Source organism: Hemiscyllium ocellatum, chromosome 25 (genome assembly GCF_020745735.1).
Source record: "Hemiscyllium ocellatum isolate sHemOce1 chromosome 25, sHemOce1.pat.X.cur, whole genome shotgun sequence".
Taxonomy (NCBI): Eukaryota; Metazoa; Chordata; class Chondrichthyes; order Orectolobiformes; family Hemiscylliidae; genus Hemiscyllium; species Hemiscyllium ocellatum.
In genome coordinates, this window is record NC_083425.1 from 46,748,981 (window position 1) to 46,773,618 (window position 24,638).

Below are 24,638 nucleotides of genomic sequence, written 5' to 3' on the forward strand. Positions count from 1 at the left end.
AAACAGAAAGCAAAAAAATTGATTATGAACAGAGGGAAACTGGGAGGATATTCAGTGGGTCCTCTTCATGTGTTGCTGAGATAATCCTTATGTTGGTCAGAAAAGTTGTTTTTTAGTCATTTTTCTTTGGATGCTGCCACCGATTTGCAAGTGACACAAGATATAGAACATAACAGCGCAGTACAGGTCCTTCGGCCCTCGATGTTGCGCCAACCTGTCATACCAATCTGAAGCCCATCTAACCTATACCATTCCATCTATGTCCATATACTTGTCCAATGACGACTTAGTTGGTGAATCTACTACTGTTGCAGGCAAAGCATTCCATATCCTTACTACTGAGTAAAGAAACTACCTCTGACATTTGTCCTGTATCTATCACTTCTCAGTTTAAAGCTACGCCCCCTCATGCTCGCCATCACCATACTTGAAAAAGGCTCTCCCTGTCCACCCTATCTAACCCTCTGATTATCTTATGTGTCTCAATTAAGTCACCTCTCAACCTTCTCTCTAACGAAAACAGTCTCAAGTCCCTCAGCCTTTCCTCGTAAGACCGTTCCTCCATATCAGGCAACATCCTAGTAAATCTCCTCTGCACCTTTTCCAAAGCTTCCACATCCTTCTTATAATGCGGTGACCAGAACTGTACACAGTACTCCAAGTGTGGCCGCACCAGAGTTTTGTACAGCATAACTTCATGGTTCCGGAACTCGATCCTTCTATTAATAAAAGCTAAAACACTGTATGCCTTCTTAACAACCCTGTCAACCTGGGTGGCAACTTTCAAGGATCTGTGTCCTGGACACCAAGATCTCTCTGCTCATCTACACTACCAAACACTTGCATTCATAATGTTTGCCTTTGGGGATAGACAGGTTATTTGTTTTTCAAAAACATGCAGCAATCATTTCAAACATTGATTTTAAAATAGTTCTTTTTCATTTCCACTCACAATATACAAAAAAAAAGACTTTTTTTTACATTATGCCTTAAGTCAAAAACTAAGCTCAAGAAGCAGGATTAGGCTATTTGGCATGTTAAGTCTGCTCCACCATTCAATCATGGTAGATATGTTTCTCAACTCCATTCTCCTGCCTTCTCCCTGGAACCCTTGATCCCCTTACTAATCAATAGCCTATCTCTGTCTTAAATAGACTCAATAGCTTGGTCTGCACAGTCCTCTGCAGCAATGAGTTTCACAAATTCACCTCCCTCTGGTTGAAGAAATTCTTCCTCATCTCAGATTGAAAAAGGCCATCCCTTCACTCTGAGGCTGAGAAGCGAGATTTGAATGCAGAGTTTCTGAACAGAGGTAGGGTCACTCCGAGAGCACCTTAAGACTTCCATGGCTTACCCAACTCCAACAAAATATATATAAAGATTACTCATTGCCAATGACAGTGAAACAATGAAGAATAGTAATGTAGTCTTCTCATGTAAAAATGACACTATTCCTTACCACATTACTATTCCTAATTGATACAGTCCTTGGACAAGTCAGATCCCAGAATGAAATCCTGCTTAAAAGATCATTTTAAAAAAAAGTGTTTAATACGGTGGTCACTTACATCTGACTGCATGTTTTTCGTTAACAGTCTTTAACCTTGAACAATCCTGGAATTATCTTATTTATTCACAGGATGAACAGGTGAAATTTCTCCCACATTGAAGTCTTAGTACCACGTTCATGCTGTAATATGTTCTCTTCAGCCATTGCTAACTTTTTAAAATGTGAAAGGAATCCAAACAATGAAAACAATCAATGCACGATATTTCACTTCTAAAAATCCTTTACTGAAACAAATCAATTAAATCAACATACATCAAGAATTAATAGGTACATATCTTAAATAAAGAAAGGATAAATTTATTTAAATAGCTGATACAAAAAGATGTTCATCACTTACTTACAACACATGCATTACTTTACACACACATATAGTAGAAGGTACAATCTCACTCTAATTTCGGCTCCTATAAGAACCTCTCACATTCCATTTAATGGATTTGACCCTCAAATCACTTTCCTTAGCAGCTACATTCCATCTACAGTCCCTGGATACGGTTGATATCATTACAGCACACCCCTACAGCATTTCCCATGCTAGACTCGCAGTAGTTTTGATGGCAAGGATACCCAAAGACTCCCTTCTACAAGACCTTCATGTTGCCTCTGGCAAAACTAGAACACAATGGTCATATGTAATGCACAATCTCTGCTCTCTTCATTTAGCTTTCAACTGTATTACACACCATTCCTCAAAAGTGTCTTCTTTAGTCCCCTAACTGCTGGTTTTATTCTAAATGGGTATCATGCTATGTTCTGACCAGCTGGTTCCAAGACCATCTGAAATTTCATCAATAATTAACTTTCTATTTACTTTTGGCTTTTTATGAAAAGCTTTCTTCCCCATAGCAGCTTTTCTTGGAACTAAAGTCCAATCATACCTTTTTCAGAATGTCATTTTCCACACCCCTGGTTTCATTTTGGAATTAAAAAGGTACACTACCCAAAATGAAAATACAGCAAACGCTTTATTAACTGGCACCTATAGGACAAGGTAAGTGCAGGTTGACCAAATATTCTGATAGTCAAGAGGTTTACAGTAATCCTGACTAAGCAAAGCATCAAGATTCCTTAAAGAATCGATGTAAAAACATCAACACAACTCTTAAAATCAATGTAAAACACATAGTAAGTAATAGAAACATAATGCAAAGGTTATACACATCACTGTTATATCTTACTTACAGCATTACATCACCGTAAACGATAGTATTTGAAGTATGTAAATTTTGCCAGTTTATCAAGACTGCTGGTTGATAAGGTGCCCGTTAAAACAAAATGGTATTGGAGCTTTTACTGTGACATGGATAAAGATATCTGTGAATATTGGTCAAAGTTCTGCCCAGTTTACAGTTCTGACAAGTAAACCCCATTTGCAATGACATTGAAAATATTGGTTTCATCAGTCCAGAACTTTAATTTCCTAGATTTTCTCAACCTTTCTTTTTAGCTGCATCAAAATGACAGCGTGTCAAGTATCAGTGTGATCTCAGATTTGTCACTGCAAAGATATTGGCCCCATGGACTAGCTAATTGTGACACACACACACCATTGTTGCTTTATGACAATTCACACCACAAGGACAAGGGGGATAATTTCAATAACCAAAGGTAAACCTCGGATTGATATCAGGTTGTTAAACAGGTCTTCATACACAAAGTGAACATGTGGAATGAACTTCTTGGAAGAGTAGTGGAAACCTCGAAGAACAATTAGATACCAAAATGAAGCACTTGTGGATTTTTCTGGATGCTGAAGTAAATGGGGGAAGTGCCTGTTGTAGTTTGTGGGGGAGCTATTTTGGCAGGTTAACAGAATTTAACATTCTGTAGTGGTGACAATTCACATTGGTGTTATTGTGTGGAAGAGTAATCAGGTCCATCAGAATTCATAGTTGAACAAGATGCCAGTGTGAGGAGATCACAATACTGCAAGAACTGAAGGGAATTACCTACTCCCCACGGTAAACCACAATGTTCTTGTCTGTTTCGTACACCTTTACTTCATACAATAGGTTTGCTGGGAGGTATTTCTGTAGGTTGTCCCAGATGAAAATAGCTACGTTTTCTGTAGTGCTAAGCAAAAGGATAAAATAATCAGTTCTATTTGCTTCTCACCAACTCAATCTGCTGAATAGCTTCCTTTTAAAATGTGCATTTACAGCAATGCTTTAACTGGGTTTAGCTTGGATGTGAATACATTACTTGTATATATTCAGGGTTAAGTGCAAAGTCAGAAGCATTCTCTGCCTACACCAAGCTTATAATACAAATACACCCTAATATTCATTGTTTTTATTTTGACTCTAACAGTTTCACAGTCAAGAACACTTTTTGCAGTGAATCTATCAGATGTACATTATATATAGATACAACAGTTATCCAAGAGGGTTGTTTATCTCACTCATGGCTCAGTTAGATGCATGCCTACCTTGAAGTCTAGAAGGTTATGGGTTGCAGTCCCACTCTTGGACTCCAGTACGATGAGACTGTGACTCCTGGACAGTATTTTGAGAATCAAATACTGCATTTCAGAGAAACCGTTAAACTGATGTACCCTACCTGCTCTCCCAAGTGGATGCAAACAATTCCATGATATTATTTTAATCAGGAGCAGGAGAGTCATCCCTGGTGTCCTGACTAATATTTATCTCAAAATCAAAGGGGTGACTTGTACAAAGGACAGGAGTGTATTATGTAGACAGAGTAGTTAGTCTTGAGCTTAATGGTGTTAAAAAGGCTGCTTAATGAGCTGGGAGGGGAACCCCAGCATCAGGAAAAATAAATAATCTGATTGGTCAGCAGCTGAACAGCCCAGCCCAGAAATGAGTGGCTGTTACTGGATGACAGTTGCATCCTGGGTCTGGAGAAGAAGAGGTGGGAATTGGCTTCTTTAGGCCAGGTAGGGAGGTACAACGAAGGTAGCATCATTTCATAGGGGCATCCCTACTCAGCACAGGAGGAGAAACCACTGTGCCCATTGCCTTCTTGCTCAGAGGCCTTGAAAGACTGAGTTGGCCTCTTTTGTTCAGCCTTTCCCAGCTGCATGCATTATGGTGGCAGAGGCAAATCCAGCCCTCAATAGGCTGTTAGTTGGCCAGTTATGGCCTTCTATAGGTCGAAGGGTTGGCAGATTAGCTGATGTCTCAGCTGCCCACTGTATTATAGGCAAGAAACCAGTGGGTTAGCCCCTCGTTCTATTTTATATACTCCCCATCTGGCCATATGCCAATGAGCGGTGACAGTAATATTCTGCTCAAATTCTGTCACACTGGTCATTAGCGCAGTCCTATTGGGAAACTGCCATTGTGTTTCCTGCATTGCAATAGTGATGACATTTGAATCTCATTTTGCCTGTAAGGTGTCTTAGAAATATAGGAAATAGGTGCAGGAGTAGGCCATTTGGCCCTTCGAGCCTTCACTACCATTCAATATGATCATGCAATCTCTGTAACCAACTCCCACTTTTTCTAAATACCCCTTGATCCCTTTAGCCATGGGCCATGTCCAGCTCCCCTTTGAATATATCTAACAAACTGGCCCCAACAGTATTGTGGTAGAGATTTCCAAAGGTTCACAACTCTGAATGAAGAAACTCTTCCCGAGTGGCTTTTACCCCTACACCTAGTCTTAGGGTACATTGTGGTCAGAAAGATGCAAGTTATTTTCGCTTTGATAAACAGGCCTTCATTATATCAAAAACAAATGCGGCTTCTGCTCCTAACATAGACCCATGTTAAAGTAAAATACAGGTGAGACTGAAAACCAGCGTTGCTTCTGACATGGGAGATAGAAAAATGTTAACATCCAAGTCCTCTCCCTCCACCATCAAATTCAGATCCACTGAAGTTTGTGATGTTAGAAGTTAGCATGCTAATGAATAAACCAGTATTTCTACAAAAACGTGACAACATGCATGTTGCAGTTTGGAACTGTGGATAGTTATGGTAGAAGTTGCAATGTCTTTCCCAACACCCCCAGCTCCCCTGTCACTTGGCTGATCATGAGCCTCCCTTGCTTTTATTGCCTGCTGTTGGCTTGTGTTGGAAGAGTACTCCACAAGGTTCTGAATGCACCTTCTTTGGCCATTAAATCCTGGGGTGGGACTTGAGGCCAGAGTTTCTGTCTCAGGGGCAAGGATATTAATCACTGCAGCACAAGATTTCAACTTCCAAAACATTTACCTTCTCCCAGAACAATCTCAGCTACTTCAGGAGGATGGTGTCTCACTCAGACCCTTGGCTGAAATCCATCAGGTCCAGAGTCAGCCATGGCTCCAGCAACTGTGTCACTTCTCTCGTGACTGTAATTTTCCAAGTACCTTACATTTCCTGATTTATCATTGCTTCTGTGATGTTACTTATATTCTCCATTATGTATACTAATGCAACTTAATACCTACCAATTTATCTGTCATCTTTTCATTCTCCATTAGCAATTCTCCTGACTCACTTTCTAAAGGACTAAGACTCACTTTGTTAATGCTCCTGCTTTACACATTTATAGAAAGCATTCCTGTCTGTTTTTTCAATTTCTGGCTAGATTGCTCTCTTACTCTAATTTTCCCTTAATTTTGTGTTCTGACCAAGCTTCTGTCAAGCAACAATTATTTGCTTCTTATTTATGCTTGGTATCATCTTTATCTTTCCAGTTAACCACAGATTGTGGGTCTGTCACTTGGAATTTTTCTTACTCATTGAGAATGTATCTAATCTGTATATTCTGAAATATCCCCATGAACATCTACCATTGCATCCCTATTGACTTTTTTTAAAACTGGCTAATTCACTTTAGGCAGCTCTGTTTTCTCAAACTCATAATTGGCTTTGCTGAATAGTCGCGGAGAAAGTGAGGTCTGCAGATGCTGGAGATCAGAGCTGAAAATGTGTTGCTGGAAAAGCGCAGCAGGTCAGGCAGCATCCAAGGAGCAGGAAATTCGACGTTTCGGGTTCCTCATTCCTGATGAAGGGCTTATGCCTGAAACGTCGAATTTCCTGTTCCTTGGATGCTGCCTGACCTGCTGCGCTTTTCCAGCAACACATTTTCAGCTTTGCTGAATAGTCTCTGACCCACTTCTCTTTTCTTCCCCCAAAATGGATGTAAAATTCAATCATATTATGGTCACTGCTACCAAGAGGGAGCCTCCACAGTGAGATCATTAATTAATTATTCCTCTCTCATTGAGCAATATTAGGTTTAGTATACCCCACTCCATTTACCTCCAAAACATGCTTTTCTAAGAAACTCTCCCGAAAATTTGCAACAAATCTCTTATTCTGGGTGGCACGTGGCTGATCAGTTAGTATGCAGCCTCACAGTGTGAAGGACCCTGGTTCGATTCCGCCCTTGAGCGACCGTCTGTATAAAGTCAGAGATGTATAGCAGGGAAACAGACCCTTCAGTCCAACTCATCAATGCCAACCAGGTATCCTAAACTAATCTGGTCCCATGTGCCAGCACTTGGCCCATATCCCTCTAAACCCAATCTTTTCATGCACCTATCCAGATGTCTTTTAAACATTGTAATTGTACCAGCCTCCACCACATCCTCTGGCAGTTCATTCCATACACACACCACCCTCTGCATGAAAAGGTTGCCCCTTAGGACCCTATAAATCTTTCCCCTCTCACATTATCCCTACGTCTGGATGGGTTTCATCTCACAGTCCAAAGATGTGCAGGTTGGGATGGGCTATGCTGAATTGCCCATAGTGTCCATGGATATGCAGTCTAGGTGTGTTAGCCATGGGGATACAGGGACAGAATGAAGGGGTGGTGGTGGGTCTGAGTGGGATACTCTTTGGGGGTGGGGGAGGTGTGGACTTGATGGGCTGAATGGCCTGTTTCCACACTGTAGGGATTCTATGATCCTACAATCTAGGCTATGTTTATCAATCGAGATTTAGAGGTCTCATCATTATCATTGTGTCTTTCTAGTAAGCTCCCATTATGCCTTCGTTTAAGCTCCACCCTATTGTGTGGTTACTGTTCGGGAGCATGTCTACATTTCTACAAGTAAACTCTAGCCTTTAACATTTCTAATTTCTACCCAAAAGATTTCCACATCCAGGTTTCCTGAACTTAGAATACTGCTGTCTACTGCGCTAATACAATAATTATCTAACAGCTCTGCCTTTTCCTAACTTCCTATTGTTCCTAAATCCTTCAGTACTCAGGCACCAATCCAGGTCATCTTGAAGCCAGATCTGTGCTAAGACCATCAAATTGTAATTCTTTTTTAATAGCGCTCTCAGTTCTTCTGTTTGTTCTGACCGCGATATGCATTCAGATACAATGTCTTTAGCTTTTATAAAATGTAACATTTTTTCTTAAAGAGTAAGGAAGAAGCAAACAGGTCAGTCAGTTTAACACCTGTCATAGGGAAAATGTTAGAGTGTTTTGAAAGGAATTATAGAAAGGTTCATGGTAAAAAGACAAAGTTAACATGGTTTTGTGAAGGGCAAATCAGGCCTTAGCTAATTTATTGGAGGTGTTTGAGGAAGTAAAATAATAATAAGGCAGCATGGTGGCTCAGTGGTTAGCAGTGCTGCCTCACAACGCCAGGGACCTGGGTTCAATTCCAGCCTTGGGCGACTGTCTGTGTGGAGTTTGCACATTCTCCCAGTGTCTGCATGGGTTTCCTCCGGATGCTCTGGTTTCCTCCCACAATCCAATGATGTGCAGGACAGGTGAACTGGCCATGCTGAATTCCCCATAGTGTTCAGGGATGTGTCGGTTAGGTGTATTCGTCAGGGGTAAATGTAGGGTACTGGATAGGGGGGGTAGGTTACTCTTCAGAGGGTCGGTGTGGACTTGCTGAGCCAAATGGCCTGTTTGCACACTGTAGGGATTGAGCTGGGGATAACATGAGCTGTGGATAAAGTGAACGAGTGGAAGGACTGTACTAAAGATTTTCAGAAGCATTCCATTGCAAAGGTTATTGCAGATAATAAAAGCTCATGGGATTGGGATTTCCCTTGGCTCGAATACAAAAATGGCTGGCTAACAAAATGGAGAATAGGTAGAAATGAATCTTTTTTATGTTGACACAATAGAATGAGTGGTATGCCACAGGGATTAGTGCTGAGGCAGCAACTATTTATCACTTATATGAATGCCTTTGATGAAAAGACTGAAGGTATATTTACAAACTTAACTGTTGACACAAGGATAGGTAGGAAAGTAAGTTGTGAAAAGACATGAAGTGGTTAAAAACTCTATAGACGAGACAAATGAGTGGGAAAAGGTTTGGCTGAAGGCTATATATGCAGACATGTTAAATTGTCCACTTTGGCTGCAAGAATAATAAAAGCAAATGCTCCGAGATTGTAAAGCTCTGAGATGCTGAGGGATCTGGATGTCCTCATACGTAAATCACAAAATGCTAACACCTGGCTGCAGCAAGTAATTAGGAAAACTAATAGGTTGTTATATTTATTGCAAGGGGAATGGAGTACAAATAAGGGAGATTATGTTATAATTATACAAGCCATCAATGGATCACATCTGGTACTGTATAGGGTATCCGCCGCCTTATTTTCAAAATGATGCAAATGAGTTGAAAGCAGTTCAAGGGAAGCTTACTCAATTAATGGACAGTTTCTCTCATAACAGACGATTAGGCAGGCTAGCCTTGTATTGCTGGATTCTAGAAGCGAAAACGTGATTGAAACATAAGCTCCTGAGGGGTCTTGCCAGTGTAGATTTGGAGAGAATGTTTCCACTTGGGTGAGAATCTGGAACTAATGAGCACTGTTTAAAATTCAATTGTGGCCGATTTATAACAAGCAAAATGAATTTTTTTTTGTTCTTCAGAAGGTCATGACTCTTTGGAACGGCCTTCCTGAAAAGGTACTGGAAGCAAAACGTACCAAGGCAGATTTTGAGGTAAGCAAGGGAGTGAGAGGTTATTGAGGAATGTGGATTGGAGGTTATAATCAGATCTGAACTTATTAAATGACAGACCTTAGGAACTACAGTGGTTCAAAAAGGCAGCTCACCACCATCTCCTCAAGGACAACTTTGGATGGGCAATAAGAGCGGGACACCTACATCTCATGAATGATTTAAAAACAAAGCAGGCTCAGGGCCAAATAGCCTACTCCTGCTGCTTTTTCATTGTTTGACATGTATCTTCTAGAGCTCAGAAACAGATGAGGTGACCTCATTGAACCACTAACCTCAATGAATTCGTAAAGGTTAGGCATGGTCGGGACAGAAAGGCTATTTCCCCCGATTTGGGACAGTGAGGATCGAGAACAATTGGACACCATCTCAGAATAAGCAGCAGGCCATTTAGGACTGAGATGAGGAGAAACTCTTCACTCAGAGGATGGGTAATCTTTGCCCTTCTGAGGGCTGTGGAGGCTTAATCATTGAACAGGATCAATGCAGAGATCAACAGATTTTTGGATACTGAAGTCAAAGAATACAGGGACAATGTGGGAAAATGGCATTGAGATAAATAGTCAGACAATATCTAAAATGGTGGAGCAGGCACAAGGGCTGAATAGCCTATTCCTACTCCTACATTCCTAAGACCCATACAATCTACTTACCTAACAACACTGGCAAAGTATGGAACATCTTTGTCCAGATTCTTATGGTCAAGTGGTTTCATTATAGCTTCCTGATGAAAGAAAAGAAGATAAGGACTTGTGGACAATATTTAGTAGGTTTCATTTATTTAGTTCACGGATATCTAAAATGTTAAGGATCAGATACTCATGAACTGTATTAGGGCCACTGATAAATTAGGGTAGAGAAGGGGGCAGTTACATTTCATTTGCCATTTCAACCAGAATTCTACCAGAATTTAATCATCACCTGCATGTGCTCCTTGAGCTCTGTAATGTTGATCACCATCCCTGTGTGTGGATTGACCTGAAACATATATGAACAGAAATGAAGAATTTGGATTCATCTCTCATTGTCAAGCTTAAGATTGCATGGAATTATTTCTGTTCTATTATGGTTTCTTTCAAATTTATTGTGCTCCCAATAATACTGTTTTGTCTTTATGTTGCTAATTCTCAATCCAGAGATGTTTCAGGAGGTGGAAATTAAGTTTATATTAATGTAGGTCACTCAAAGTGACAAAATATTTCTAACACAGACTCTTCATAAGGCCATAGGTACAGAAATCAGTGTCTTCCTTGTTCTGCCAGTTATACTGATTCACTCACTGATCATAGAACCCCTACAGCATGGAAACAGGCCATTTGGCCCAACAAGTCCACACCGACCACCTGAACAATAACCCACCCAGACCCATTCTCTTACCCTATTATTTAACATTTACCCCTGACGAATGCACCCAACCTAGAACATAGAACAGTACAGCACAGAACAGGCCCTTCAGCCCACGATGTTGTGCCGACCATTGATCCTCATGTAAGGTAAACCTAATGTACGAACCCTCAAATTTCTGTGACCATATGCATGTCCAGCAGTCTCTTAAATATCCCCAATGACCTTGCTTCCACAACTGCTGCTGGCAACGCATTCCAAGTTCTTACAACTCTCTGCATAAAGAACCCACCTCTGACATCCCCTTATACTTTCCACCAAACAGTTTAAAACTATCACCCTTTGTGTGAACAATTTCTGCCCTGGGAAAAAGTCTATGGCTATCAACCCTATCTATGCCTCTCATTATCTTATACACCTCAATGAGGTCCCCTCTCTTCCTTCTTTTTTCCAATGAAAACGTCCAAGCTCAGTCAACCTCTCTTCGTAAGATAAGCCCTCCATTCCAGGCAGCATCCTGGTAAACCTCCTCTGAACCCTCTCCAAAGCATCCACATCTTTCCTATAATAGGGTGACCAGAACTGGACGCAGTATTCCAAGTGCGGTCTAACCAAAGTTTTATAGAGCTGCAACAAGATCTCACGACTCTTAAACTCAATCCCCCTGTTAATGAAAGCCAAAACACCATATGCTTTCTTAACAACCCTGTCCACTTGGGTAGCAATTTTAAGGGATGTATGTACCTGCACACCAAGATCCTGCTGTTCCTCCACACTGCCAAGAATCCCATCTTTAATCCTGTACTCAACTTTCAAGTTCGACCTTCCAAAATGCATCACTTTGCATTTATCCACATTGAACTCCATCTGCCACCTCTCAGCCCATCTCTGCATCCTGTCAATGTCCCACTGCAGCCTACAACAGCCCTCTATACTGTCAACGACACCTCCAACCTTTGTGTCGTCTGCAAACTTGCTAACCCATCCTTCAATCTCCTCATCCAAGTCATTAATAAAAATTACAAACAGTACAGGCCCAAGGACGGAGCCCTGTGGAACACCACTCACCACTGACTTCCAGGCAGAATACTTTCCTTCCACTACCACTCACTGTCTTCTGTCAACCAGCCAATTCTGTATCCAGACAGCTAAATTTCCCTGTATCCCATTCCTCCTGACTTTCTGAATGACTCTACCATGGGTAACCTTATCAAATGCCTTAGTGAAGTCCATATACACCACATCCACCGCTCAACCCTCATCAACTTGTCTAGTAACATTCTCAAAGAACTCAATAAGATTTGAGAGGCATGGCCTGCCCCTCACAAAGCCGTGCTGATTGCATTTAATCAAGCCATGCTCTTCCAGATGGTCATAAATCCTGTCCCTCAGAATCCTTTCTAACACCTTGCAGACGACAGAAGTGAGACTGACTGGTCTGTAATTGCCAGGGATTTCCCCATTTCCTTTCTTGAAGAGAGGAATTACGTTTGCCTCCCTCCAGTTCTCAGGTATGACTCCGGTGGAGAGCGAGAATGCAAAGATCTTGCAAGCGGCAAAGCAATCACATTTCTCGCTTCCCAAAGCAGCTGAGGACAAATCTGGTCTGGCCCTGGAGACTTGTCAATCTTAATGTTTGTCAAAATTTTGAGCACATCAGCTTCCTCAATCTCTTTCCAGCATGCACACCTGCTCCTCCATGGTTTCATTCACTACAAGTTCCTTTTCTTTAGTAAAGACAGAAGCAAAAAACTCATTTAGGGCTTCCCCTACCTCCTCAGACTCTATACTCAAGTTCCCTATGCTATCCGTGATCGGCCCTACTCTCTCTTTGATCATTCTCTTATTCCTCACCTGTGTGTAAAATGCCTTTGGATTCTCCCTAATCCTTCCTGCCAAGCCTTTTTCGTGCCCCCTCCTGGCTCTCCTCAGACCATTTTTGAGCTCCTTCCTTGCCTACCTGTAATCCTCTAGAACTGAGCAAGACCCTTGCTTCCTCCGCCTTCTTTCTTTTGACAAGAAGCTCCTTCGCTCGTCATCCAAGGTTCCTTTATCTTACCCCTCCTTGCCTGTCTCAAAGGAAAACATTTATGCATCACTCACAACAACTGTTCCTTAAACAGTCTCCACATGTCTATAATGCCCTTTCCATAGAACAATTGCTCCCAGTCCATGCTTCCCAACTCTCGTCTGATAGCATCATAGCTTCCTTTTGCCCAATTAAATATCCTCCCATTTTGCCTAATCCTCTCCTCCTCCATTGCTACGTAGAATGTGAGGCAGTTGTGGTCACTATCACCAAAATGCTCTTCCACCGCAAGATCTGACACCTGCCCCAACTCATTGCCGAGCACCAAATCCAAAATGGCCTCTCCCCTTGTCGGCCTGTCAACATAACTGAGTTAGGAAGCCCTCCTGAACACACCTTACAAAAACAGCTACTTTCAAACCATCTGCTTGAAGGAGGTTCCAATCAATATTGGGAAAGTTAAAGTCACCCATTACAACAACCCAACTACATTCACATTTTCCCAAAATCTGCCAACCTATGCTTTCTTCAAATCTCCCTGCTGCTATTGGAGGGCCTGTAGTAAACCCCTAATGAGGTGACTGCTCCCTTACTGTTCCTAATTTCCACCCATACTGACTCAGTAGGCAAACCTTCCTCGACAATGATAACTTCTGTAGCTGTGATACCCTCTCTGATTAGTAGTGCTACACCCCCTCCTCTTTTTCCCCCACTCCCTATGCTTTTTAAATGTTTTAATCCCTGGAACATCCAGCAACATCCAACATAACAGTCTCTGTTATGGCCACAACATCATAGCAACCAGGTACTGATCCATGCTCTAAGCTCATCACTTTTATTCCTGATACTCTGCATTAAAGCAAACACACTTTAACTGATCCCTTGGTTCTTTCCCAGGAAATTCCTTCCCACTGGCTGCGCTACCTCTTGCTATTGCCTCATCTCCATCAACTCTCTCCTCCGGTATACAGCTCAGGTTCCCACCTCCCTGCCATACTAGCTTAAACCCTCGAGCAAACCTTCCACCCAGGACATTGGTCCCCTTCCAGTTCAGATGCAACCTGTCCTCCTTGTACAGGTCCCACCTTCCCCAGAAGGCTTCCCAATTATCTACATATCTGAAGCCCTCCCTCCTACACCAGCTGTGCAGCCACGTGTCAAGCTGCGCCCGCTCCCTGTTCCTCACCTCGCTATCTCGTGGCACCGGTAGTAAACTAGAGAACACTACTCTGTTCGTCCTGCTCTGCAGCTTCCACCCTAACTCCCTGAAATCATGTTTTATATCCTCAGTCCTTTTCCTGGCTATATCATTGGTGCCAATATGTAACACGATTTTTGGCTGTTCGCCCTCCCCTTTCAGAATCTTATACACCCGATTGGAGACGTCCGGACCCTGGCACCAGGGAGGCAACATACCTTCCGGGAATCCCGATCCTGACTACAAAATCTCCAGTCAATTCTCCTAACAATCGAGTCTCCTCCCACTAGTGCTTTTCTATTCTGCCCCCTTCCCTTCTGGGCCACAGTGCCAGAGAACTGACCACTATGGCTTTCCTCTGGTAGGTCACCCCCCTCCCCTCCCCAAGCATTTTCCAAAATGATATACTTATTGCTGAGGAGAATGTCCACAGGGGATCTCTGCATAGTCTGTCTGTCCCCTTTCCTTCCCATGTCTGTAACCCATCTATCCTTATCCTGAGCCTCAGGAGTGACCAACTGCCAGTAACTTCTCTCAATTACCCCCTCAGCCTCCCGAATGATCCGCAGTTCATCCAGCTCCAGCTCCAATTCCCTAATACGGATTTCAAGGAGCTGGAGGTGGGTGCACTTCCCGCAGATGTAGCCAGTGGAGACATGTATCATGTCTCTCACCTACCACATTCTGCAGGAGGAGCAAGCAACTGCCCTAGCATCCATACCCAACCTATCTGAATGCCCACACAATACTAAACAAGAAAGCTTAATTTACTTGCTATAAAATCAAGCAATAAACTAACCTACACGTCCCTGAACACTATGTTAAGTTAGCATGGCCAATGCACCTAACCTGCATGTGTTTGGATTATGGGAGGAAACCAGAGCACTCAGGGGAAACCCACAGACACAGGGAGGATGTCTGTGTGGAGTCTGCACAGTCACCCAAGGCTGGAACCGAACCTGGGTCCCTGGCACTATGAGGTAGCAGCGCTAAGCAGTGAGCCACTGTGCCACCCCATTATTAAAATAAATGGTATCATAGTAATAAATCAGCAAAAATGTATCAGAATAGCTTAATTGCTAAAGTAATTCTAAACAAAATTTCAAATAATTTAGTTAGAAAGCAACACTTCTCTATTTCATCTCAACCTTCCTGATTCTCCTTTCTCATTTCTTCAATATTTCATTTAAATCTGAATGTTACCACTCCCTATTTATTCAAATGTAACAATCAGTTGTACACATTATTGGCTTTGACAAAAGGCACAAATTTAAATCTTTTGTCTGGACTTTAATCTTTAATCTCTCCAGCATGAAGCTTCCAGGTTTAATTTTGTAGGTGAGAGAAAATTGAATAAATGGTTTTTGAAATTGGTCTGATTGCTGTCTTCACTGAAAGCCAAGAGAATGAAATCTTAGCGCTTGATTCTCAAATTGGAGGGTTAGGAAGCAGACAACTACATGTTTTCTGGTCCCATCTCTGACCAGACGTTATTTTAATATTCAAAGTTCCGAACTGGGATTGGAAGTGATATTTGCAACTAATTTGAAAACACCCCACCCTTCTCCCTCCCAATGCTGCCTCGAGGCGGGAACTGGCTCTGGATTGCAATGCTCAAAGCCAAATGGGAGCCATGACTCGGCTAGTTGCTGTCTTGTGGAATAATGCTGGCAACAGATCAAAAAGCCCTCTGCCTCATGCTGTAAGGAAGTGGCTAACTGGTACGTGGTTCTTCACTCACCCTGCCACTACCTGAGAATCCTAGATTGCATAACACTCTGTAAATATATAAAGCTAGGTGAAATATTCCTATGGAGGTACCTCAAATGATTAAGGTGACTAATGGGATGTTTTAAATTATTATAAGGGAATTGGACATAGATGTAAGAATCTTATGCTTCAATTTCACATCTTGAATACAGTGTGTGGTTTTGGTCTGATTTCGGGCACTGGAGGTGGTTCAGAGGAGGTTAGTAGATTAATACTTGGAATAAGTAGGTTATCTTATGAAGACAGGTTGCACAGGTTGGGAATGTTTTCACTGGTGTTTAGAAGATAGAAGGGTAATTAGACTGAAATGTATAAATATCCTGAATGGCCTGGACCATTTCTCTGAATGTGTGAAGGATATTTCCCTGTCAGTGATTCCAGACATAGACAGACACTGATAATAAATGTCCTTTCATAACAGAGATGAGGAGGAATCTTTGTTCAGAGCACCTTTAGATGGTCTAGCTCAGAAGGTGATGGAGCTTGGGTCATTGACTATTTTTAAAATGGAGCTGGATTGATTCCCCTGCCTAACAAGAATCTCAGATTATTGGAGGTAGAACGTGTGATTCAGTGAGTGTGGAATTCAGAACACGATCAGGCATAGAATGAAGGAGCAGGCTTGAGGGGCTGAATGGCCTAATTTGCATGTTCTTTGGTGCTTTAACTCAGCAGTGACATCACATTAAGGTGCAGATGTAACGTGCCGAATAGTCTCCTCTGGCATTGCCAATTTTATGGCATAACAATTAAGTGGGTGTGACTTGAAACTGGGTGTCCTGACCCAAAAGTAGGGACATTTCCACTGACCCACTACATTCCTTGTTCCTTTTGCACTTGAATGATTCTGTGATTAAAGTCCAGCCTGCCCAATTGCTCTCAGAGGGTGTGCATTAGATGATTCAACTTTCTCCCTCACTAGGTTAAATATGTTCTAAGGGCCTCCTCACCAGCCTGTTTCCAAGCACAGCAAAGAGCAACACATTTAGCAGCCAGTGAGTTGGAGTGTGCAGGTTGCTGTGCTCTCCCTCCTGACTGGCCAGCGTTTTAGAAAACTGCAGCACACCCTGCTGATGCCAAAAGGTGTTAGGCCACCTGGGACTGCAACTTTCAAACTGTTCCTGTGTCTGAACACACCCACCCATTGTCAGAGAATCACAGATTCATACAGAATGGAAACAGAGCCTTTGGTCCAACTTGTCCATATTGACCAGATATCTAGTCCCATTTACCAGCATTTGGCCCATTTCCCTCTAAACTCTTCCTACTCATATACCCATCAAGACGCATTTTAAATGTTGCAATTGTACCAACCTCCACCATTTTCTCTAGCAGCTCCTTCCATACATGAACCATTCTATGCATGAAAAAGTTACCTCACAGGTCCTTGTTAAATGTTTCCCCTCTCACTCTAAACTTAGACTATTGTCTTGGACTCCCCTACACTCAGAAAAAGACCTGACTATTCACCCTTTCCATGCCACTCCCCATTTTATAAACCTCTATACAGTCATCCCTCAGCTCCAGGGAAAATAGCCCCAGCCTATTCAGCCTCTCCCTACAGCTCAAACTCTCCAGCACCGACAACATTTTCTGCACCCTCTGATGTTTAACTACATATTTCCGAAAGAAGAGAGTGATCAGAATTGTATGCAGTATTCTAAAAGTGACCTAACCAATGTTGTGTACAGCTGCAACATGACCTCCCAACTCCTATACTCAAATGTTTTAACTAATGAAGGCAAGTGTGCCAAATGCTTTCTTCATTCCCTCAACTAATGACACCACTTAAAAGGAACTGTGCACTTTGTCTCTTTTGTTCGACAACACTCCTCAAGGCTCTTCCATTAACTGTATAAATCCTGCCCTGATTTGTCTTACCAAAATGTAACCTCACATTTATCTAAATTAAACTCTATCTGCAACTCCTCAGCCCACTCGCCCATCTGATCAAGATCCCGTTGTACTCCGAGATAATCTTCACTGTCCACTACATCATCTATTTCGGTATCATTTGCAAATTTACGAACCGTGCCTCCAATTTTCACACCAAATCACTTATATAAACGATGAAAATCAGTGGACCCAGCACCAATCTCTGAGGCACACCACTGGTTACAGGCCTCCAGTCTGAAAAACAACCTTCTACCACCACCCTCTGTCTCTTACCTTCAAGCCAATTTTGTATCCAATTGGCTAGCTCCCCCTGGATCCCATGTGAGTTAACCTTACTAACCAGACTGCCATATGGAACCTTGTTAAAAGCCTTCCTGAAGTTTAGATCAACAACATCTACTGCTCTGCCTTCAATCTTCTTTGTCACCTCTTCAAAAAACCTGATCAAATTAGTGAGCTACCATTTCCCATGCACAAAACCACATTGACTATACCTAATCAGTCCTTGTCTTTCCAAATGCATGTAAATCCTGCCATTTAGAATCCCCTCCAACAACACACCCACCACTGACACAAGACTCATCAGTTTATAGTTCCGGAAAGACATGACCAAGTCAATGTTAGTACTTATGACTTGAAAATAAAAATTGGGCAGAATCAACTCTTGCTGTTTTCTTCAGTCATATTTAGTACTCGTTTCTGGGTAGCCTATAGTTTTGTTTTATTCTTTATGCTCATGGACATCGCTGGCAAGGCCAGCATTTGTTATCCATTTCGAATTGCCCTTGGGCTGAGTGGTTTGCTAGCCAATCCAGAGGGCAACTAGGAGTCAACCACCTTACTGTTGGTCTGGAGTCACATGTCAATCATGATAAGGATGGCAATGTTCTTTCCCTAAGGAACATTAATGAACCACATGGGTTTTTATAACAATTGATGTTAGTTGTCATGGACACTGGCTTTCTATTCTGCAATTATTAACTGAATTTAAATTCCACCAGCTGGTGAGGTGGGATTTGAAGCCTTGTCACCAAAGCATCAGCCTGGGCCTTTAGTAGTAATGTCAATAGGCTACTATGTCACCATCTGCCCCCGCCCCCACCCCCACGCAGACTCTCACACTCACCTCGCCACGTACTGTAACTTCCACTGCAAAACACAAATACAACTGGTCAGAAATGTCACACACTAAAAATTGCTCAGAAGATGAAAACTGAAAATTCACATAAACAATGCTTATTTTACAGACTTTTTTTTTAAAAAGTTAGTTTTTGAAATGCAGTAATTGTATTTTCAGTTTACGGATAGCTACAAATTATATTGGAGCAATAGCCTTCAAGTAGATAAGCAATAAATAAACTGTGAGCACGAGGTATTCTATGTGACTCAGTCACGAGCAGATATGAATCCCCACAACAGGTAGCCCGTGTGTTCTCCACCATGGCATCTTCCTAATGGATGGATTCTTAGCTTGTGGAGCAGCTGGGAATGAAGGCGGACACATACAGAATTTTACACTGCTGATTTGCTTCCTTATTCCCCTCTTCCAACCCACCCCATTTCCCTGGAATGGTCTGGGGTACCCACATGCCCATCAAAGCCTACTGAAAGAGGCTGACTGGGATTTTCCAGTTATCATCCAGATCAGCGTAGAGTACCCGCTGGCCCATGGCTTGAGAAAGGACTGCAATGTTTAACTTCTAACTTACTTTCTTTATCTTTCCACTTTATACTAAAAAAAAACCTGTACGATGAACTTTTAAACTTTTTTTTCTATTCTAAGATTTTGAACCTAGAAACCTTTGTAGTCAAGATGGTGCTGAGAATGGTGACGTTTTACACTTTACACAGTACTCTTTACTTGAATACATGTGGCATTAAAACCTAAATTTTATATTCTGTCCTAGTCAATGATAATAAAAGATGCAACCTTTCCGAAAACAGCTGATATAAATTGAGAAAGCATTAAGGACCTTTTTGGGCTCAGACAATCCTTCATCACACACACACGGCCTTAACAACCATTCCAAACCATCAGCTCTTCGGCCTTTATTGATAGATTTTTCAACCTGTAGGTCTCAACAACAAAAGAATTCAGCATAGAATCTAATTTTTGCTCATTAAAAAAATCCAGGGAGAGGAGAATGAGAGAAAAAAAAATTCCACTTTCCAAACTAGGTAAAGAGGTTCTTTTAAAGCTATTGCACCAATTGCCTAAACATTTGGTTTAACAGCTGTATTAAACTTTCTTGCTCTCTACTTCACCCCACCACCTTGTGGGGAAATGTTGCCACCAACAGAGCATCTTGAGTGTGGGATCTCAGGAAATAGCCATTTATACAAGGTGGGCGTCTGGGGTCACAGGCTTTGAGGCAGCAGCGGCATCCCTGGAGCTCTGACTGAATTATTCCAGCTGAGCTCCCACTCTAAACAGGCCCTCTGCTCTCCCAGGACCCCCACCCCCTTTCTCACAGGTCACACTGAAGGATCACAAAGATGTTTGTCTTGAAATGGGGTGAAAACTTGGAAAATGTTCCTCATTAAGAAATAAACAACACCACACAAAGATCGGAAGTCTGATCAGCTGGCAGTTAACGCCACGGAATGAAATATGTGCCACAGTTCAGAAGCAATCAAACACTGCAACACCAAACTGCTTGGAGCTACCGGTGGTTCTGCTATAATGTGTATTGCGTTAGTGTGAATTCACTGTAACACGATCGGTGAACTGGGACAATGTTTCTAAAGCACAAACTTTTAAAGCGAGTATTGGTTATAACACATTTCTGGCCCTTTTAGTTTAAATGGTGCTGCTATTACACAATTTTCTTATAACATGGGATTGCACAAGTACAGAACGACTGTGTTATAACAGTTTGATTGTACTTGGCTTGCAGAACACAGTAAGGAACTGTTAAGAGTTCACTAGACAATGTTACTTATGTATCTAGGTTGAGGTAGTAATACATTGCATACATTTTGGTTATGAAATTATGTCAATAAGGTTTACTGACCTTTGTAGTTATGGCCATGACCATTTGGGTTGTTGCATTTTCCAAAAATTCTCTTATTCTCTTCATCACTCAAGTAATTACTGGAAAACAAGTTCCCAATGGTATTACATTTTCAAAGCAATTATTCTAAACTGAACACACTACACTGATTTCCTATCTAGTATATGGTGTATTTTTCTCTCTCAAATCTGTGCGAATGGTCTTGCAGATTTCTCTGTCCTACGGCTAGTGTCTAACATTGGGTGGGCTGACACACAACTCCAGTTCACTCCAATTCACTTTTTACTGATATCTGAAAATGGCTGAGCAAGCCACTGCCCACATCCCACGCATTAACGTTTTTAAAAAAATGGGGGCATGAACACTGAATATTGGGAAGCAGTGGCCTAGTGGTGTTATTGCTGGACTGTTAGTCTAGACATGCAGGAAATGTTCTGGAGTCCAGAGTTCAAATCCCACCACAGTAGACAGTGGAATTTCTATTCAATAAAATCTGGGATTAAAAGTCTAATAATGACCATGAAGCCATTGTCAATTGGCAGAAAAATCCATCTGATTCACTAATGTTCTTTAGGAAAAGAAACTGCCATCCTCATCTGGTCTGCCCTACATGTGGCTCCAGACCCATGTCAATATGGTTGATTCATAACTGCCCACTAGACATTTAGGGACAGGGCAATAAATGCTGTCCGAGCCGGTCATGCCCTCATCCCATGAATCAATTAAAAGAAAATATTGACCCTCGTGTAGTTGGAACCCACCTGACCACAGAGCACCAGCTAAGACAGACACCTATTTTGAGATTATGAACCCACAGAATATGTTGTAGCAGTACCTTCAGCATATTTTCAAATACATTGCCATCCTGTACTTAGTAAACCTCTTTGACTGTTTTTTAGAAGATCTTGGTTCAATTACCCTTTTTTTTCTGCTTCACTATTACTTCAAGCAGCCAGGAATTAGCCAGCAGTCCTCAAAGCAAGACAAGCTCCCCTCATACAACATGTCCATATAAGCATAATTGTCATCACCATAACAGAAATTAATACATGTTTGGCCATATTCCTGGATATCCTGGCTTGTTGACTTTAAGAATATGTCCTCTGTGACCTGCAAACTTTCTTTGCAACATTAGCAAAGCCTTCTTTTCAACAGTTTAAGAACAAGACAAATTTCAAACTTCATTCTGGGGCAACCATTAATTTGTAAGTGATTGCAGCTTTCAGACAGATTGGAATTTGTTAAGCCACAAGGCAGCTGGTAAGACTAATCACAGCTCCAGCAAGCAGCAGAATAACACTCATTCATGATACAATACTCTAGATATGGGAAAAAAAACAGCCTGAGCATGAGATCAGCAACAACTGTTTTAGCATGACCAATCTACCTATTCTACACAGTGGCACAGTGGTTAGCACTGCTGCCTCACAGTGCCAGAGACCCAGGTTCAATTCCAGCATTGGGTGACTGTGTGGAGTTTGCACATTCTCCCCGTGTCTGTGTGGGTTTCCTCCCACAGTCCAAAGATGTGCAGGTTAGATGATTTAGCCATGCTAAATTGCCCGTAGTGTTAGGTGCAGGGAATGGTCTGGGTGGGTTGCTCTTTGGAGGGTCAGTGTGGAAAGAGCCAGCTCAGTGGTTAGCAGTGCTGCCTCACAGCATCAGAGTCCCAGGTTCAATTCCAGCATTGGGTGACTGTGTCTGCGTAGGTTTCCTCCCACAATCCAAAGATGCGCAGGCCAGGTAAATTAGCCATTGCCCACTAGTGTTAGGAGGGAGGTGGTTCTGGGTGGGTTTCTCTTTGGAGGGTCGGTGTGGACTGGTTGGGCCGAAGGCCCTGTTTCCACACTGTAAGAAATCTAATCTCACTACCTCTGTCTCCTAAAACCTTGGTTACCTGCCCCAGTGTCAGTGTCAGTGTGAGTGTCAGATACTTCATTAATAACATTCCATGTGAACTGTTCAGGGATGACAGGTGCTGCCTCACAGCACACCTCAAAGCGGCTGAGTAAATAAATCGGGTGTAAGTAACTGGATTTGCCAGAATGCCAAATGGATGAGGGGGTCACTGATTCCATTCCCCTGTCTCGGATGTGGAAATAGATGGGAGATCAGGGTAAACTGCAGGCCTGCCTGAATCCACGGACCTCAGACAGACATTGAAGAAAAATGTAGCTAATGAGCCAATCCACCACACTGACTAAATCCCGAAAGCTAGTGTGCTTCCAATTAAACCTGTTGGACCATAACCTGGCGTTGTGTGATTTTTAACTTTGTAAATCCCGTCCAACACAGCTAGCTCGGTATTAGACAGGATTTCCGGAATGCATTACACCGAATTAAAGAGGACCCGTGTAGCTGCGGGTCTGGGTACAGGATCGCCACAGAATGAATCCCAGGCTTTTCCCTCAGAGAGTGTGAAAGGTTCATTTCACATGGTGTTGCACAGTAAAAGGACAACCATGACGCGAGAGACCCTGCACAAAGAGTTTCTGTTTGGGAGATAAAGTCTAATACAAGGACATTCTATAACACAGTGAAGTGATGGTTAAATAAATTCTGTAAACCCACGTACAATTACATCAGACTAGACAAACCGGAGCTTATATCCTGAGAATGGTTTCCGTATTATGCTCCTGCTCTCAGTTAAAGTGAAACTCACAAGGTCTAAATGTTGTCCCCATTGCCCGGGAGACATGGTGACAAGTTTTATTTTTTTTACCTGTGGAGGCGATGAGCAGCGTTGAAGTTTTCCACTCGTGTCACCAGCGCTGTCCTGGTTGGTTTCATTTGCTGCTCTCCTACTTCCATGAGTACAGCAACAACCCAAGCCCCAATTGCCAACGTAGTCACAAAGCGACAGGTTAAAATGCTGGATACACGCCAGCCACGCACAGCACATCATCCAGGCGACGTTCAACTCAACTACCGACTGATCATCAAACCATTTCAGATCCCAAACACTCACAGCTGCATTTATGAATTCAGTATCGTTATGTTGCTATTGCTTAGATATATTTGTCAATGGGGCTTTGAAGATAGAAAATCAAACAATTTAGGGAAAATGCGAACACTTTATATTTACTTATAATGTATTTTCTCATTTATATTTAGGTCGGAAAACTCAGCCGTATTTGAATTGCAAACGGGAAATAGGCATTTGTCAAATATAGTTTGATATATTCCTATTATGACATTTCATCAAATGATATATTTGTAAATATAATTGCATTTACCTCAATTGCATCTTCTGCAACAAATCTCCAGAAGGAAAAAAAAGTTGAAAAGTTTGGTGGTGCCTACTTGCCCTTGCTTTGTATAGCGATGGTGGTTCATGTAGGTACCAATGGCACAGTTAGGACGAGGAAAGAGAGTATGGCGAGCTAGGCACTACATTAAAAAGCAGGGTGTCAAGGAAATCACTCCCAACAGTCATTTCCTTCACCTATTTCTTCACGTCCACAAAACCTTGATTGGTGCAGGTGTCCTGGAGATGTTCCCTAAAGCGCTCTGCTAGGAGGTGTCCAGTCTCCCCAATGTAGAGGAGACCGCATCGGGAGCAACGGATACAATAAATGATATGTGTGGAAGTGCAGGTAAAACTTTGATGGATGTGGAAGGCTCCTTTGGGGCCTTGGATGGAGGTGAGGGAAGAGGTGTGTGCGCAGGTTTTGCAATTCCTGCGGTGACAGGAGAGGGTGCCAGGATGGGAGGGTGGTTTGATGGGGGCGGGGATTTGACCAGGTAGTCATGGAGATTCTTTGCAGAAAGCGGAACATCTCTGGGACACCTGCACCAATCAACCACACCGCCCCGTGGCCCAACATTTCAACTCCCCCTCCCACTCTGCTGAGGACATGCAGGTCTTGGGCCTTCTCCACAGCCGCTCCTCACCACCTGACGCCTGGAGGAAGA

General features: G+C 42.3%; 1 protein-coding gene across 2 annotated transcripts; it reads right to left on the minus strand.

Moving 5' to 3' along the window:
- Positions 1-1,842: 1,842 nt before the first annotated feature.
- On the minus strand, positions 1,843-23,552 carry pts (6-pyruvoyltetrahydropterin synthase). 2 transcript variants are annotated; one of them, XM_060844610.1, is made up of 6 exons: positions 23,446-23,552; positions 20,724-20,803; positions 18,836-18,858; positions 10,394-10,450; positions 10,126-10,196; positions 1,843-3,635 (listed from the first exon to the last, which is right to left on the minus strand). In XM_060844610.1, exons 1-6 carry the CDS (start codon positions 23,532-23,534, stop codon positions 3,572-3,574), a joined length of 384 nt encoding a protein of 127 aa, XP_060700593.1. In that variant the 5' UTR covers positions 23,535-23,552; the 3' UTR covers positions 1,843-3,571. The 2 variants fall into 2 exon arrangements, with proteins under 2 accessions (XP_060700593.1, XP_060700592.1); XM_060844609.1 differs by having other exon boundaries at positions 1,843-3,643.
- Positions 23,553-24,638: the final 1,086 nt, after the last annotated feature.